This window comes from Octopus bimaculoides, chromosome 25 (genome assembly GCF_046866305.1).
Source record: "Octopus bimaculoides isolate indiv1 chromosome 25, ASM4686630v1, whole genome shotgun sequence".
In the NCBI taxonomy this organism is placed as follows: Eukaryota; Metazoa; Mollusca; class Cephalopoda; order Octopoda; family Octopodidae; genus Octopus; species Octopus bimaculoides.
Window position 1 is genome coordinate 9,063,089 of NC_142952.1, and position 20,000 is coordinate 9,083,088.

Genomic DNA, 20,000 nt, shown 5'->3' on the forward strand with positions numbered 1-20,000 from the left:
TATCGTTCCATGATATCTTCAGTGTTGGTTAATTTCCTTTTCAGAAGCATCAGAGAGTAACCTTTTAATTTAAAGCAGCGCCAAGGCAACGTCTATAAACCTGGCAAGTGGTTTGTTAGCTTGCGCTGCTAAGTTTAGTTTCTAAGAACTCAGAGACAACCCTGGGGCAGTTACTTCACTGCTAACGTAAAAACCAGCGATTTTTTAGTGTCTTCAACGACCAACAGAGTTTATGGAACATTCATGATGCGATTGGACAGATTTCCAATTATATTTTACAACAGCTTTCTTTATAATACATCTTTACCCAAATAATAGTTTCAGAAATTACACAAAAACCATTAAATTCACTTTTTATTTGTTTCTTGTGTTCCTTTGCAGCCTGTTTAACAACACAATTCCACGTAAATTCAAGTAATTAGCCAGAAAAACATGACTCTGTAACAGAAGATTTCTGTTTTTCTTCTGCATATTTGACAGTGGAAGCGATTGTTTATTTATTTATTCATTTATTTATTTATTTATTTATCTCATTGACGTTCAAAATACATCAGAGATACTCAGAGAAAAATATTGAACGCAATAATTCGATGTTATACATTTTTACATACATTTTATTGTTATTATTTAATTGGTTATGGTTTTTTTTCTTTTAAGAATAGATTGATGGGTTGGCAGAAATGGTAAGAAATGATTTTTTTAAAAAATAGCAGAAATGCGAAGAACGCCGAACTCAATGTTACAAAGTTGTAGATTTTGAATTCAAGTTTTATGAAAATTGGCATTCTGTATTTTGTACGTGTAATCCGCTTAGATCGATGTAATTGACAACATAATTTCCCCTTCAGAAAACGGTTCTGTTCTTAGACAAATTGTAATGTATACAATTCATATATATGTATATACGTACATGTGTGCATATATGTGTGTGTGTATGTATGTATGTATATATGTATATATATGTATATATATATATGTTTATATATATGTATATATATGTATATATATATATATATATGTTTATATATATGTATACATATGTGTGTCTGTGTGTATATATATATATATATATATATATATATATATATATGTATATATATGTTTATATGTATATATGTATATATATATGTATATATACATATGTTTATATATATGTTACTTTCTGTTTCCTCCTTGATTTCCCTCTTTTGATGTTGTGGCGCTCATCTGTGTAAAATCGTATAATGGATTGTCGATAATTGTCTGGTGAACTTTTATGAAAAATGGGATGTACATCAGGTAATCGAGGAAATGAATGTAACCCGCTGATGGACGGCTGAGTTTGCTGAGAATCTGAAACGAAACCCAAACCAGACAAACATGTACACTGATGCTATTTAAGTGGTGGTGGGCAGGAATAACATACTTTAATGACACATAAAATGTTTAATCAATCGCGATTACAGCCACGGACCCCTAATCACCTTCGTACTTATATTGTATAAGTAAAAAAAAAGTAAGCACTGTCTCGAACCTCGAGAGCCTTAAGACCGGTTACCCAGTTTTCATGGTGTATAGGAAACTGAGATCACAACATTTCACCCTCAGCGGCCCGCCAGTCCACTGCAGGATAATTCATTTGCAGTCGAGTGGATTAGAGTAACGTGAAATGAAGTGTTTTGGTCTCTGAACATGTATACGATACCATCCCAAAACTCCATCGATAAATTGTGCTAATCAAAAATTCCCTCGAAAGATTCTTTCCCATCTTCAAAACGGGAACCTCAGTAAAGATCGAACTACCATCAATTTTGATCTGCAGTTTCACTCACATGGCTTTTGTTCACCTTAGGTCAAGACACTCGTTCTTGGTGCCGTGCAATGGGATCGACCCAAGAGCAACGAACATGCAAATTTTATGTTTAGCCATACAAGTATGCAAGGAAATACTAATGACAGGATACAATCGTTCGAACGTCCGTTCGGCCAGTAATTTATCAATTTGGACATCCTACGTCTCTAGGTTTAATACATACAAAGATATTAATATAAGCGTGTTACAGGAGAAGGGCGGAAACTGTGGCCACCAGACGAGCGGTAGTGGCTAATGAAGCGCCACTTGTCTAGTAGTAGTTCAGAACGGAAGTAACGTTCAACAACTGCTACTGCTGCTACTACTACTACTACTACTATCACTACTACGACAACTATTAAAACTACTACTACTACTACAACTATTACTACTACTACTAATAATAATAATAATAATAATATTACTGCTGCTAATGATGATGAGGAGAAGGATGCTGGTGAGGATGATGATGATGATATTACTACTACTGCTGCTGTTGCTGCTACTACTACAACTGCTACTACTACTCCTGCAACTACAACACTTATGCCACCACTACTACTACTACGACTAATAATAATAATAATAATAATAATAATAATAATGCTACTACTACTACTGCTGCTGCTGCTACTGCTATTACTATTACTACTGATCCTGTAGCTGGTGTTGCTGCTGCTTCTGCTGTCGTAAACTGAAATCACTTACGGTGGCTGAATCCGTTGTGCTCAGTCGACCAGCAGCCAGTTCAATGTACAACGCCATTGTAGTTGTGACGTCACTTGGTAACAATGTGTCGGTCTGGAGCAGCTGGAACAGTTCCTGTGCAAATGTCACAAAACAAAGCATTAAGGGCAACCGTTTTAACAAATTAAACGCAACATTAATCGTTCCGTAAATGTTTTCTTCCCCTCATACTTAAATATTCTTAATTAGTATATTATTAATGAATTAGCGTTTGTTTGTTGTTGTTTTTTTTCTTTGTTCCATTCACTGCATTGACTATAATGACCGTGAGAATGACCTCCCTGTTGTTGTTGTTGTTGTTGTTGGTACTCCGTCGCTTACGACGTCGAGGGTTCCAGTTGATCCGATCAACGGAACAGCCTGCTCGTGAAATTAACATGCAAGTGGCTGAGCACTCCACAGACACGTGTACCCTTAACGTAGTTCTCGGGGATATTCAGTGTGATGGCCTTAACTTGACTTATCTTTCGAATGGATGGCGTCCCTGAATAATTTCCATCAGTCGTTATGATGGTTACATTTTAAGCTTATTCATGTACATTATTATACATCAAAATGGTGATTCTTTAGTCATTAATTTGACAATTAAGGGGAAATCTAAGCTACGCCGATGGGATTTATTAAGGTAGAATCACCTGTTTTTGCTTTATTTTTTTGTTTTTTGTTTTTTCTTCGTGAACTACGATGACTCTAACTTCATTCTGAAATCACATGATTAATCGATTAATGAACTATTAAAATGGGGAGGGGAGATAACAGAGAGGGACAGAGAAAGAGAAGAGAGAGGAGAAAGAGAAGAGAGAGGAGAAAGAGAAGAGAGAGGAGAAAGAGAAGAGAGAGGAGAAAGAGAAGAGAGAGGAGAAAGAGAAGAGAGAGGAGAAAGGCAGGGAATGAGAAGAGAGATGTGGGAGAGGACTGTGCGATCAGGGCTTCCTGGATCTAAACAACAACAACTACTACTACTACTACTACTACTGCTACTACTACTGCTGCTGCTGCTGCTGCTACTACTACCACTACTATTACTACTAACACAAGAAAAGCAATTGACCAATTGTTGAAATCTGGTGATTAACCGAAGAAGACAATAATGGAATCAAACATTAAATAAACTGAGAAGGAGAGAGAGAGGGAGAGGGAGAGAGAGAGAGACAGAGACAGACAGACAGACAGACAGGCAGGCAGGCAGAGCGAGCGAGCTAGGGTTATTAGTGTCTTCATTTAATCGAATAAGGGAATCGCGGAATAATACATTAAATAAACTAACAGAGGGACTGTAAGAGAGAAAGAAAGGCAGTGTGAGAGAGGGAGAGAGGGAAAGCAAGAAACAGCAAAGGAGAGACAGACATACAGTAAGATATAGAGAGAGAAATTGTAAAGGAGTCAGTGAGAGAAGAGAGGTCACTAGTGTCTTCATTTAACAGAAAGCTATCGAAAATGACATTAATTTAGTTTCACAGAACGATAAGTAATATAAGAGATAAAGAGTTAGCAGGATGTAATGATAATAGATAGCAGATAGAACGACCTAGGAGACTGCAATAAAAATAAATGTAATCTAAAGGTGACTACCATACAGTGTAGGGAAAATTATCGAAGTTTCGCACGCATTCCTTTGTCAAGCAAGAGAAGGAGGAGAATTATAAATGAGATAAATCCGTGTTGCGATACAGAAATGGTAATGGAAGCATGAAAGAGAGAGAAGATCAGGAAGGAATGTTACAGGAGGGTACGAGCAGTCCTAAAATCCAAGCTGTTCCGGTTGTTATTTAGAGTTTCAATGCGTTGAACTGGGAATATGAGCGAAATAAGGAAGATTGACAGGAAAATCCGTAAGCTGCTGACTTGCAATAAGACGCTCCACACAAATGCAGGCGCAGATCGTCTTTGCCTTCCCAGAACTCAAGGAGGTCGAGGCTTGATCCAATTTGAGATCTACAAAACCACCACAAGTGGACTGGCGAAGTATCTTGAAACATCTAACGACTGGATGCTAAAGATCGTTGAAAACTACGAAAGATGTAAGTTTCGTTCTGTTATGAAGGAGAGCAAAATATTTCAAGTGAGTTTATGCATAATACTCAGGTTGAACAGTGTGAAAGAAAATTTATTGTTGCATACAACAATATCTAAGACCCAGACAAAATGCACTTTCTTTTAAAGATATTCTGTGAAGTGTTGTTGTTCAGCCTAGTGAAAAGCTTCGAAGTGATCCGAAATTAGCAGCACTCTGTCAAATATGTTTGTATCCTTAAAATGCCATCAAACATCCAAACTCAATCGTCTAAGACCTGATCATAGAGAAATGTCAAAGCAAGCGAAACCCAAAACGACTAAGACTTGAAGAACTACACTACTAATGAGTCGCCGCTGAAATCATCAGGAGTTGAACGAGTGAGGTGCAGGAACGGAAACGACGCAATCTATAAATTCTTTTTCTATGAACGAAACTCAAACACAAAAACAATGTGTTCAAACAAAATTCAGTTTAAAATAAAGCAACGAGGACAATTGTTAAACAAACTATTTGTAATAGTAATATGATAACTGTTCAGGTTATTAACTCAATTGTTAATGACAGGTCGGTGACCCAGCGTTTTCCCAAATAGGAAGAAACAGATCTTTTTTATTAAACTAAATCATTGTCTGTTTGGTTTTGTTTCCTTTTTTTAAATACATATATATGAGGTGTGTTTCCATCAGTTTCACACTCAGTCGTCATCAAATGACTTATTCCGAGATATTTACATAGTGTCAGTCTGGATTCGAACAAAGAAACTTTATTTCTTAACTGAAAGTAATAACTAATAACGCACTTATCCACTAAGCCACTAGACCATGCATAAGTAAGCGGCTTAGTGGCCGAAAGTACCATTATGGTACTTTTATTTACTGATTGGTGCCTTGTTCGAATATGGTCTAGTACTATGTATATGTTCAGATAGAACCTTATATGTGCTTATTAAGATATAAAACATCTGATGACCATCGAAGATCAAACCAATCGAAATACAGTGTAGAAGTGCCTCTAAATGGATTAATATAAGATTAATGAGCTTAAGAGTCCAAAAATTATCATCTAATTAACAACTGCTCATTTCAGACATGTCACACATTTAATGAGATGGTTTATTGCTAAGTAGGAGTAAATATAGTTGAAATAACTTCTGTGAAAAATGGTTTTAAAAAATGTTACCTTGCTTCGTTTCAGTTTAATGTCGAAGGCTGTGTAATTGGACCTGTCAACCAGGTTTTGGATAAACGGTCTGAAATAATAATAATAATAATAATAATAATAATAATGATGATGATGATGATGATGATGATGATGATGATCCTTTCTACTAAAAGCACAAGGCCTGAAATTTTTGGAGGCGAGAGCTAGTCGATTGCATCGATTACAAATGGGTGCGGCAGCAGTGGCGGCGGTGGCGGCGGCGGCGGCGGCGGCGGCGGCGGCGGTGGTGGTGGTGGTGGTGGTGGTGGTGGTGGTGGTGGTGGTGGTGGTGGTGGTTAGGGCGGCGGCGGCGGCGGTGGAGGCGGAGGCGGCGGAGGCGGCGGAGGCGGAGGCGTCGGAGGCGGCGGAGGCGGCGGAGGCGGCGGAGGCGGCGGAGGCGGCGGAGGCGGCGGAGGCGGCGGCGGCGGAGGCGGCGGCGGCGGAGGCGGCGGCGGCGGCGGCGGCGGCGGCGGCGGCGGCGGCGGCGGCGGCGGCGGCGGCGGCGGAGGCGGCGGCGGCGGCGGCGGCGGAGGCGGTGGTGGCGGCGGCGGCGGCGGCGGCGGTGGTGGCGGCGGCGGCGGCGGTGGTGGCGGCGGCGGCGGCGGCGGCGGCGGCGGCGGCGGCGGCGGCGGCGGCGGCGGCGGCGGCGGCGGCGGCGTTGACTGTAGTAGTGATGAAAGAGGTGGTGATAGGCCTAGTAGAGGTGGTATCATTACTTGTTGTCGTTTATCCTCTCTGTCAGCCCCGATTGATTGGTCAGCCCTATGTCTCACAGGTCGAACTACTTACGGATGAGGCAACACACAAAAACCACAGGGCTGTCTTCCATGTTGCTTCCCGTGTTTGCCACATTTATGTTTATCCGAAGAATTCACCGGACACTTCGACTCTGTATACAATAACGAACCGTATGAAGTGCAGCGTGACATTCTGGTCTGCAGATGCTGCAGTTTCACCAGAGTCCAATCTATTCTCGTTCGTCAGGTTTTATTTTGTTGAAGTAATGTAGAATATGTAAACTAGACACCATGACATGTCTATACTTTTTCACACATACACACACACGCATACACATATTTACACAAATACAGATACACTTACATGCACAGATACACACATGCACACACATATACACGCATAAACACATATAGACACTTACATATACACATATACACATACATATACACACATATACACACATACACACACATTCACATACATAGACACACAGTACACGCATACATATATATATATACACACATACACACATGCGCACACACACACACACATATATATATATATATATACATAGACATATACATATTTACACACACATCAACACATACACACGCGCTCACACAGACACATACAGACATACATGCGCACACATACACACACACACACCACACACAAACACATACATGCTCACGCACACACACATACACATTCACATACATACTTAGAGGGCTTATCAATCAAGATATAATGCTAGCAACAAAAGGGAGAGTGGGAGTGAGGAGGGTGGTAAGTTGGGAGTATTGTTGCTTAGCAACAAATAGCAGAAATTGTTATCTATAACGGGAGTGTTCAATAAGAGACGACAATAATCCATTGTGGAGACGGAAATATCAATCAATGCTTAATTATTTTTAGAAATCATTCTAAATGTGGGAAAATCTAGAAATAATAATAATAATAATAATAATAATAATAATAATAATAATAATAATAATAATAATAATAATAATAATAATAATAATAATAATAATAATAATGATCCTTTCTACTAAAGGCATAAGGCCTGAAATTTTGTGGGGAGGAGACTAGTCAATTACATCGACCCCAGTGTTTCACTGATACTTAATTTACTGACCCCGAAAGGATGAACGGACGGACGGACGGGCAGACAGACAGACAGATATTAGAGGATTTAAGTAAAATTATACAAATGTGTCCGACTGATTAAAAAAATTCTATTTATTTATTTATGCAGCTGAGGATAGCCCTGCATCTAAATTGATGTAATTGATTGCATTGTTCAATTAAATGGAGCCGCTTGAAACGGTCGTACTGCATTACCATAGGATATCCTGTTGCTTATTTTGATTTAAATAGATAGATAGATAGATAGATAGATAGATAGATAGATAGATAGATAGATAGATAGGCAGAGAGATATACAAATATGTACAAAATTATATAAAGACATACATATATGCACACGTGCATGCATACACATATACTATGATATACATGTGCATAAGACACACATACATAATATGTTATATACAAACATACATACACATCCACATGTCTACATCTATGGCAGTTTTGTGCACCTGAATGTACATTCTGCAAATAACCCTTCTTTAATGCATGTCACTCGTAATCTACCAGTGAAATCGTTTAGCCGATTACATAGCTCCGGCTTTATGTGTAACCTAGTAATTTAGTTCATAATTTAGTTCATCTCTATTTGCTATCGGCCACAAATAGGCTTTCATTTATTCATACAATTATTTCTATTTAGTTTGCATTGCAATAAATGAACAAACGCATCGTTCGTTACGGATTTTGTTTTGGTTTTATCTTCTTTTTTTTTCTTTTGGCAAAAGAGCCATTTTTCGATAACGATAGCGACGAGGGAGTGTCTACATAAATCGGGGCAGAGCAAATATCACAAAGGGCTTCGCTCGTGAAGTAACAGGTGACAACAAAACATTCGGACAGTTAGACGATACAAGAAAGGACAGGAAAAAATAAGGACGGGTCATTTGGAGCTTTCAATCTTCAGTCAAGTACCAGATCGTCTTTTCAGTTTCGGCCGGTTACATTCATGCACCCATCTCAAAAAGATGCAGCTTCTAAGAATTTTTTTCTTGAAGTCCCCTCCTTCAAACACTCATACGTCGAAACCGAAAGGAGCGACCATCATTATTTCAAAAGAAGAGTAACTGAAATGGCAGTAACGACAATACGTTCGTATACTAAGTTATTTTAAAATGTTCTTAAAGTATTTCAAAGATATAGAGATTGACAATTCGATTAGGTCCTTGATGACTGCTGTTTATATAAATCAATATGAAGCTTGAACGGAACCAATTGGAGTTGGACGATTCTGTCTGGAGTTTTCCAGAGTCATGCAACAATAACAATAACAACAAGAAGATAAAGCTAAGCAAAAAGCGATATTTCATAAAATGAAACTTACTCTAATTGAGTGACCTTCTCAGAAAGAGCTGATAAAATACAAAACGTTTTAAAATTGATGCGTTTACACTCGGAAAGTTTCAGGATCTGCAAAGGAATATAAATACAAGATATGAAATATAGCAAAAGAATGTGGACATGACGACGGTTAGTTTCATTGCCTTTCTTTAGCACATCGAGCAAAATACTTAGTGACATTTCGTTCGTCTCTACGTTCTGAGTTCCAATTCTGCCATGATCGACTTTATCTTTCATCATTTCGGAGTCGATAAAATAAGTACCAGTTGAGTACTGGGGTCGATGTAATCGATTTACCCCTCTCCCCTCCTCCAAAATTGCTAGCCCTATGCCACAATTTGAAACCATTATCATTGTCTTTCTTTGGCCGGGGAAGGACAAACAGTGTTTTATCTGTCTGGTGGTCCTAGTGGAAGAGGTTGTGAGATGGACCAGATTAAAAGGGTCGAAGACAGACACCTTCCTCTTTAACCAAGCCCTCTTTATCTTTTCCAAGTTTCACTCGAAAAGAAAAGCGAGGGTGAAGAGGGAAGCACCATCCCCCAACAAATTTGTCCATCAAAATGAAATAAGAGTGGCAAGAATAACCCGAATGACAGGGCCCACGATGAGCATGTGCCATTAGACTGAAGGATAACAAAAGAGAGAAGGCACTTGCCTTAATGATCTGGGTAACCTTGGTTTTGTGGAATTCCCACGAGTAGTCCCTCGAAACTCGTCGCCTTTTGGAGAATTATTCATATGTATGTATGCATATATGTCTGTCTTTCTCTCTCTCTCTCTCTATCTTTCTCTCTCTCTTTCTCTCTCTCTCTCTCTCTCTCTCTCTCTCTCTCTATATATATATATATATATATATATATATATAGATAGATAGATAGATAGATAGATAGATAGATAGATAGATAGATAGATAGATAGATAGATAGATCGCTGACCACAACATTTATATTTTTTCTCCTTGTTTCTCTCCTTGCTTCTTTCTGTGTTCCTTTCAGTTGAAGAGCGTAGGCTCGAAACGTCAAAGACTTTCTCTATTCCCGAGCGTTAAACTAATGCATCTGTTTGTTGTTTACACCACTTGTCTTCGTCTGTTGTTGTTTTTTTTTTTTCGTAAATCCTCCCATATATATATATATATATATATATATATATATATATATATATATATATATATATATATATATAAAGTAATTAAGAATGAAATGTCCGATTTCTTTATGCACCAAGTTTGACAGTCATTGTCTTTAACGTTTTATCCTGAACCCAGGACTTGTTGACTGCGCGGCAAATATAAGATAAGGTAAACTTACATAGTATAAGCTATCTGGAGATTCCTTCAATACCAAATTTTTGTTTACTTGTCGAAAGACATTCTCCAAGTCTGAAAAATCCAGTTCCGTGTCCTGAAAATAAAATAAAAAATAGAAAATATATTAGAGACGTCCGTTGCCTTCACCAACGGAACTACATGATGCAGTTGATTGATGAGGGCGAAGACGACGGCAACAGCGGCGACACTCCCTCTTTTTCTGTATTTATGTATGTGTGTGTGTACATGTAGGTATGTATGTGTACGTGTATGTATTATCCACCAGTTTATATTATATCGGCGAAGAATTTACACGTTGACGAGAAAAACTGAATAAAAAGAAATTGGGATTTCGGAATTTTCTGTCGTCGAGGCGTAACACTCCGTTGCTTCCTTCGCCCTGCTTAATGCAGTAAACCAGTGCTTGGTTTATCATAGACTATCGTTCACAAATTTACGACCTTGCTTGCCAATCTCATGGTCCCGCATTCAGTCCCAATGCATGGCATCTTGGGCAAGTGTCTTCTACTGTATCCTCGGGCCGACCAAGGCCTTTTGAGTGGATTTCATAGAGGGAAACTCCAAGAAGCCCGTCGTATATATATGTGTGTGTGTGTATGTATGGGTGTGTGTATATATTTGTGTATGTGTGTGGGTGTGTGTTTCTTTGTGTCTGTGTTTGTCCTCCCGTCACCGCTTGACAACCGGTGTCGGTGCGCTTAACATCCCGTTACCTAGCGGTTCGGCAAAATAGAGCGATAGACTAAATACCAGGCTTTAAAATAAGTCCTGGGATCGAGTTGCTCGACGAAAATCCTTCAAGGCAGTGCTCCAGCGTAGCCGCAGTCAACTGACTGAAACAAGTAGACGAATAAAAGAATAAATAAATAAAGAAACAAACAAACAAACAAACAAACAAACAAATAAGCTACAGTTACAAAACGTTACAATATATTAGTAATAATAATACTCGACAGTCTCTTTTCTCTATCGGCGAAGAGGAAATTCAGCCATGTTTTCCTGTTTCAACGTGGTTCATATTTGTTCTAGCCTGCACTTGCAGAGATAACAAACAATTGCTTAGTTTTTACTATTATTATTATTACTATTATTATTATTATTATTATTATTATTATTATTAATGATATCTTGCGTTCTCTGATCAGAGAATAACATATTCATGCGGTGGACAGACAGAGGCCATCAAGTAACTAAATACATAAATGATGTCAAGATCGTGATAAGGTTTTGTAATTGTGTTAAGTATAAGCCTGATAAAGAGGCTGTGGGTGAGCTGTGTGTTGCTGCTGCTGTTGTTATTAGTAGCGGCGGCGGAAGCGGTGGTGGTGGTGGTGGTGGTGGTGGTGGTGATGGCGACGTCCACGACGACGATGACGATGACGATGATGGTAATGATGATGATGATGATGACGATATCACTTTGCTTACAAGCGAAGGTTGCTTAAAGGATGGACATCCAACATGGAAAAGTGAACGTTAAAATGATGATGAAATCCCTGGGGGATAAAAGATAAAGTTGACCTCAAACGAATTTGAACTCAAAATATAAAGATGCCGAACAAATATCTCAAGCCATTTTCTCCGGTGCTCTAAACTCTTGCGCTGTTTATCTTGATATGAGATCACCATGGGGCGCACATATGGTTGTGATGCATGTGCCTGGTGTACCCTTATCAGCCGGGTAGTCATGATGGCTATATTGGGCTTCATATATTTCTACCCCAGTGTCACTTTGATGGCAAGCACACCTCTCACACTCAATAATAATAATAATAATGATGATGGTTTCAAATTTTGCCACAAGGGCAGCAGTTTTGGGGGAGAGAATAAGTCGATTTCATCGACCCCAGTGTTTCACTGGTACTTAATTTATCGACCTCGAAAGCATGAAAGGAGGGGAAGTCAACTTCTGCGGAATTTGAACTGAGAACGTAGCGACGGGCGAAATACTACTACTACTACTACTACTACTAATAATAATAATAATAATAATAATAATAATAATAATAATAATAATAATAACCCTTTCCACAAGACCTGAAATTTGTGGGGCGGAGGCTCGTCGATTATATTGACCCTAGTGCTCGACTGGTCTTTATTTCATCGCTCCCGAAGATGAAAGGCAAAGTCGACTGCGGCGGCATTTGAACTCAATACATAAAGAGCCGAAAGAAATTCCTCTAAACTATAAAGTTCAGTTTCATTTATATTCCGGGGGAAAAAAAGGGGGAATTTAGCAATAAAGAAGCAAGTCGCATATTTATAGAAGAAATGTATGCATGGTTAAAGAGAGCATAATACGTGATTTTTACTTTTTTAACGTTACTGATTCCACCACCAACGACAGCAACAAAAATAACAGCACCATGACACCGAGACATGGAAGGAAAGGCAAGATGTTAACTAATTGTTACCAAACATTTCTTTTGGCACATTAGTATCTCCGTCTGCCTACAATTCCGGTGTCTTAACAAGGAAAGTAATTATATTAGTTGTTAAGCATTTGTCCGCCATTTTAGCATGTCTAAGAAACGCTGGTTCTATCTGTTGTGTATCGTCTGTCTCATTAAAGTCAGACATCACGGTTTTTGTTTCCGGTTTTTCAACGAAAAATTACAAACAACCAGATCAATTAGACAAATTAACAAAGAATTCATTCAAGTCACGTTATGTTTGTGTTTTCGTTTAATTTATTTGTTTGCTCTGTTTTTGTTTTTTTATTTTATTTTTCTGCAATAGTTTCAAATCGCTTTTTCACAACGACGCATGCGCAGAAGATAATTGCCTTCACTTAGGTTTTCAAGTTATTTTTGTAAAGTTTGTTTTGTTTTCTTATCTTTTTCTCGGGATACAAAGATATGTTTGTAGATACTGCACTTAATAAATGTATTGCATAAATAACATGAGCTAGGCATGTGGATATGAATACATGTTAGGGGCAGGATGGGGTACCTTTTTAAAAAATCCTTTGTGGTGTGAAAGTAAATGATTTCGAATGCAGAGAGTCTCAAAAATTCGAGTAGACCAGCCTTTTGTTGATAATTTGTGTATGAGGAAGTGCTGAAAAGTTCCTGGCTTTAAGGGTATCGTGAAAAGCTTGGTTGGAGGCCCAGCCTTCCGAGTTTTTTTACAGGGCCTAGAAAAACTGACGGGCCGGTGCAATAAGTGTATGAATCAGCGAGGGAAATATGTTGATCATAATTTTGGCAGAGGGGTAGCAATTTCGGAGGAGGGAAATCGATTTACATCTGGTAATTATTTTATCGACCGCGAAAGGATGAAAAGCAAAGTTGACACTAGCGGAATTTGAACTCAGAATGTAAAGACGGACAAAGTGCTGCTAAATATTTCGCCCAGCGTGCTAAACATTTTGCCAGCTCGCCACCGTATATATTAACATATACATACAAACATACACGTACAAACTTGTGTGTGTGTGTGTGTGTGTGTGTGTGTGTGTGTGTGTGTGTGTGTGTGTGTGTGTGTGTGTGTGTTAAATGGAATGTTTACGATCAAACCTATCTAATCGTGGCAGTCCACATTCCATTATTCCAATCATCAATATTACCATTTCAACATGTTGATACGATCACCGATTCTTGATACCGTTATATCACGCAAAGTCTCCAGTCTCCGGAAATGGTTTCTAAAGATTTATATATATATATATATATATATATATATATATATATATATTGCTTTTCTTTTTCTTTCTTTCTTTCACATCTATTCTGAACGTGATCCACTCTGATCCTATCGGGTTCACTTGCATATTTCATTGTATTCTGTAGTCATTGTTGTTGTTGTTGTTGTTGTTGCTGTTGCTGTTGCTGTTGTTGTTGTTGTTGTTGCTGCTGTTGCTGCGCCGCCGCCGTGTGTGCGTGTGCGTGTGCGTGAGTAGGTATAAATGTGTGAGAGAGTGTGTATGTGTGTGTGTGTGTGTGTGTGTATGATTTTATCACACGGTGGCAGTTCTACAGCTTCTTCCGTTTCTCCACTCGTCAGCAATGTTGTAGCCGTAAGGCGGCGAGTAGGCAGCATCATTCACTCGCGGGGCAAAATGCTTAGCGGCATTTCGTCCGTCTTTACGTTCTGAGTTCGAATTCCGCCGAGGTCGACTTTGCCTTTCATCCTTTCGGGGTTGATAAAATATGTACCAGTTGAGAACTGGGGTCGATGTAATCGACTAATCCCCGACTTCGAAATTGCTGGCCTTGCGCCAAAATTTGAAACCAATAACATTGGTTGTTACTTACGTTAGCTGGATGGAGTTTATCAAACAAACTGCTTTGTTGACGTCTGAACGTTGGAGAAACGGTTTGGCTTCTCGTCAGCGGTTTTTCGCTGGAACAGAATGTTTGCAGTCTGCTGATTAGGTCTGTGAACAAATAAATAAGCAAATGATTAAATAAATAAATAAATAAATAAATAAACACGTACGTGCAAAGAAAAACAATGTAACAAAAATACAATTCAAAATAGACATGTACTAGTGGCAAGTGCTTGATTACGTGTGTATATACACACGTACATCCACACTTACCCACGCACATATATATAGATAAATAGAGAGAGAGAGAGAGAGGGGGAGACTACATATATCTATATATCCTGCTCAGTATAAAATCCGTGACCTTGTTTTTAAGTTGGGAATTATCATCATTGTTCTTATTACTAAGGTGGGATGCTGGCAGAACAAAATACTTAACGGCATTTCTTCCGACACTCTACGTTCTGAGTTCAAATTCCACGAAGGTCAAGTTTGTCTTTTATCCTTTCGGTATCAATGAAATCAATATGAAAAGCGGCGAGATGGCAGAATCGTTAGCATGCCAGACAACCGGTATGTCGTCTGTTTTTTTTTTACATTCTGAGTTTAAATTCCACTGAAGTCGACTTTGCCTTTCATTCTTTCGTGGTCGGTCGATAAAATAAATACCAGCTTAGCACTAGAATTGGTGTAATCGACAGACCCCACCACCCTTTAGAATTTCTGGCCAGGAGCGAAAATTATTGTTATTTGGAGACAAGTGGATTGGCAAAATGCCGAGTAGAACACTTTATGACAGCAATCTGCGTTCAATCCACTCCAATTTTCATACTTCTGATGGTGATAATATATAGTACCAGTCATAGACTGGTGGCGTTTTCATCGATACTTTTCTCTTTATCCCGCTAAGTCTGAATGAAGGGACAGTATCCATCACTTTTGCAGGTCCCCACCCCAACCCTGGGGACCAATGAGCTTGATGCTGTTAATGCCCCGTTTTAACTATTGCAGGTCAACTCCAGCGGGAAAGGACATAAGCTGCTGATAATCAAACAGCTCAATGCTCATCGTCACATACGACAGAGGATCCATCACCAATTAATATTAAGTGGCTAATTAAGACGCGTGGTCCAGTGGTTAACCTGTTGGCATTTCGATCATAAGGCCGTGGGCGAACTTTCAGGACCGGATGGTGTATTTTGCCATTGCATCAGTTCACTCGGCCGTAAATTAGTTACATTTATTGTTGAATGGTGCCTCGCAGACAATCAGACCAGAATCTTTCAAATGCAAAATATCAATGTCACTTGAATGCTGCGGCACATTGGATGATATAAGAGGTAGAGTATTGCTCAGCTATATATACCCTTAACGTACCTATTTACTCGTGCATAAGCCGCACTATTTGATATTTGATTTTAACAGGAAAAAATGGGCTGCGACTTATTCAAGAGACAAAGCTGAAACTATGAAGGGAAAACATTTTGTACTAAGCTTTGACAGTAAATTAGGGTTGCGGCTTATATACGAGTAAACACGGTACACAGCATGTAATTATTTGCATGAATCTATAAATCGCAGATACACGCCATCTAGCAGGCTTCTGTTTAGTTTCCGTCTATCCAAGTTCATTCACAAAGCTTGGGTCCACAAGGGATGGAAACCGTGATCTTATTATTGCGAAACAAACGTTTTTAATCACCCAACCGCCCGGACTCCAAACAAAATAACGTACCTTGTACAAGTTGTATTTCTCTCTTCAATGTTTCAATTCTACAATGGAGGACATCAAATTCACAGTTGAAACGATAGAGAATGTCATCGACCTATTCTCGTGTTGTTAGTGGCGAAGAAGAATGCAAAAGAAGAGACAGGTATATATATATATATATATATATATATATATATATATATATATATATATTATATATAAACGATGATAATGATGATGATTGTGACATATGTATATATATTGTTGACATCATAAAAATTTGTAAACTTCGGAAGAACATGAAATAATTCTTATTCTTTTAGAACTGTGGATCTCAAAAGCGGATAAAGCTATGAATGATAGCGTAAAAATAGTGGGTAATAGTTGATAAGTTCATTTTCACAGACAGTAACGATGCTGACATTTTGTTGATGGTGACCAGATGAGTGTAGAGCAGTGTCCATAGTTGTTTAAAACTTGCTCTGCACATGTTGTTTCATAATATGGTGGTCTAATTAGGCTGTGATGATTTGAGGCCTCTGTAGTTGTGCACATTGAGGTACACTCTCCCAAAAACCCCACACGATGCTGCAGACGATAAATCAGTTCTCAACCAGATTCCATGTGAACTTTGTGGGTCTATATAAGATTTTGAAATCAGCTATACTTCTACAAATCACAAAATATTTTAGCAGCTTTTTTATGCAATTCCTAATAATATTTAATTAAATAAGTATAATGGGATTTTTAAACATCAGATTACTATGAGGGTTCATCTGAGTAAAATTAGAATCAAAGGAGTCCATAGGTTGTTGTTGGCACTCCGTCGCTTACGACGTCGAGAGTCCCAGTTGATCCGATCAACGGAACAGCCTGCTCGTGAAATTAACGTGCAAGTGGCTGAGCACTCCACAGAAAACGTGTACCCTTAACGTAGTTCTCGGGGATATTCAGCGTGACACAGTGTGACAAGGCTGACCCTTTGAATTACTGGCACAACAGAAACAGGAAGTAAGAGTGAGAGAAAGTTGTGGTGAAAGAGTACAGCACGGTTCGCCAACATCCCCTGCCGGAGCCTCGTGGAGCTTTTAGGTGTTTTCGCTCAATAAACACTCACAACGCCCGGTCTGGGAATCGAAACCGCGATCCTATGACCGCGAGTCCGCTGCCCTAACCACTGGGCCATTGCGCTTCCAAAGTCCATAGATAACCATTGAGAACCACTGCAATAAATGATAGAAGCGTATGCGTTGGGGGATATTTTCATTCTGCTTCATGTTGACACCATTGACCACAGGTTCGATTCTATTCCTCCGTCTCTTAAAAAAAAGTCAAGGATTTTTTTCTAAAAATGTTATTTGGGTGCTCTAACCAGTTAACCCGATAAAATGTGAGCACATGGTCGGCACTTCGGCTACATTAATTAGTCTATCATTAGTGTAATGTTTGTGTTATTTTCGACACGAATTCAATTCAGTAATATTTGTAAGTACATAAGGCGGCGAGCTGGCAGAAGCGTTAGCACGCCGGGCGAAATGCTTAGCGGTATTTCGTCTGCCGCTACGTTCTGAGTTCAAATTCCGCCGGGGTCGACTTTGCCTTTCATCCTTTCGGGGTCGATTAAATAAGTACCAGTTACGCACTGGAGTCGATGTAATCGACTTAATCCATTTGTCTGTCCTTGTTTGTCCCCTCTATGTTTAGCCCCCTTGTGGGCAGTAAAGAAATAAGCATTTCGTCCGTCTTTACGTTCTAAGTTCAAATTCCGCCGAGGTCGACTTTTTTCTTTCATCCTTTCGGAATCGATAAAATAAGTACCAGCTGAACTATGGGATCAATGTAATCGACTTGCGCCCTAACGCAAAATTGCTGGCCTTGTGCCAAAATCAGAAATCAATATTTGTAAATACAAATTTTAATTTGGAATTACGACATTTTTTTTTTTTTTTTTTTTTTTTTTTTGTATTGCACATGAGCTTGGTCTTCCATTGAAGTTTTATGAAATTAGATAGCTTAAGGCTAGGTTTATCGCCGTTTAATTCTTTTTGACAGCATGTAAAATTTTCGCCATTTTTATAGAAGTCGATACAGAATGAAAAATGAAAGCAATCCAGCTTTATTTTGAAAGGGATTTGCTTGAAACCCTGTTATGCTATATAATAGTGTACCTGTGTCAGGAGGACACAAAAGAAATAGATAAAAAAAATGCAATAGAACAACCACTTTATCGCATCGTTTGATATAAAAACATTTTAGACAGATCTAGCAATGAAATTCAAAAAGATTACACCGAAGCAATTACCTGGTTCGCAACTTTCTCGACACTTTGTCTCTGTAAATATAAAATAAAAGAAACCTGTATATGCGTTAGTGGCACTAACGAATAAAATAAACGTATGTATATCTATTCTGTATTATAATCAAATTCCATTTACGTTGACTCTGTCTTCCAGCGATCAGTCATAAAACTTTATAATATAGATTCACTGTAGAGGTGGTGTTGGTGTAATCGCTTGTAGCTTCTCACCAAATTTGTATTTCAATGTTATATTCTAAAATGTTATTCGTAACATAAAGAGATGATAAATTCACAACAGGAATCACTAAATGGATTATATTGAGATAAACAGCTGGGTGTGAGGAAACTAGAGACGATCTGCATTGGTAATTACTGGACATACACACAGTTTGAAAGTGGAATTAATGGTTTTGTTTGCTGCGAACGAGAAGAAGGGACGCTTCGTTAAGGAATTATATATATATATATATATATATATATATATATATATATATATATATATATATACAAGAATAAGGGCAGAGAATCGTCAATTAATAATAGAATTAATAATTAACAATTTTGCCAAGTAGTTCAGTATGAAAAAAACCTTTATCGGTAGAACTATTTATCATCATAAATATACAGGGATTAGCAATTGAGTTGCTTCTCCAACATACTGAAAATTCAGAAATAGCAGTCAAAGAACTACTGATTCCAAACTACAAATTTTTCTCTAAAGTGGATGGCGATATTTATGGCACACATAGAACAAAAAACCGGAGGGAAAAGCGTAAACAAACCAAGCCTTTAGTTAATTGGATACGAATCGTTTCATGGTTAAGTGAATGGAAATTTCACTATTCCAATCTTCAGCCCAAATATTCTGATAAATTTGAAAGTGTCTCTAAAAAATTCACGGTAATTTTTGGCCATGCGACACCAAAAATCCATTTGTGACGCACATGGAATAGATTTCTTTGAGGTGAGGTGCCTGAACTCGCTAGCCGATGAATTCGTAAGTGCCTTTCTTATCGTTGATTTTTGGTGTCGCATGGCCAAAAATTACCGTGAATTTTTTAGAGACACTTTCAAATTTATCAGAATATTTGGGCTGAAGATTGGAATAGTGAAATTTCCATTCACTTAACCATGAAACGATTCGTATCCAATTAACTAAAGGCTTAGTTTGTTTACGCTTTTCCCTCCGGTTTTTTGTTCTATGTGTGCCATAAATATCGCCATCCACTTTAGAGAAAAATTTGTAGTTTGGAATCAGTAGTTCTTTGACTGCTATTTCTGAATTTTCAGTATGTTGGAGAAGCAACTCAATTGCTAATCCCTGTATATTTATGATGATATATATATATATATATATATATATA

The 20,000-nt window shown here is 38.4% G+C and overlaps 1 protein-coding gene across 1 annotated transcript in view; it reads right to left on the minus strand.

Annotated features, from left to right (window-relative positions):
• Positions 1-8,803: 8,803 nt before the first annotated feature.
• The window catches only part of LOC106870496 (uncharacterized), a 31,207-nt gene continuing 20,010 nt past the window's right edge, over positions 8,804-20,000 (minus strand). The window contains exons 10-13 of the mRNA XM_089341603.1: positions 14,613-14,734; positions 10,337-10,429; positions 9,007-9,092; positions 8,804-8,858 (exon numbers count right to left, since the gene is read on the minus strand). Of these exons, the coding sequence (XP_089197729.1) occupies positions 8,804-8,858; positions 9,007-9,092; positions 10,337-10,429; positions 14,613-14,734 (356 nt within the window). The remainder of the gene's footprint in view (positions 8,859-9,006; positions 9,093-10,336; positions 10,430-14,612; positions 14,735-20,000) is intronic.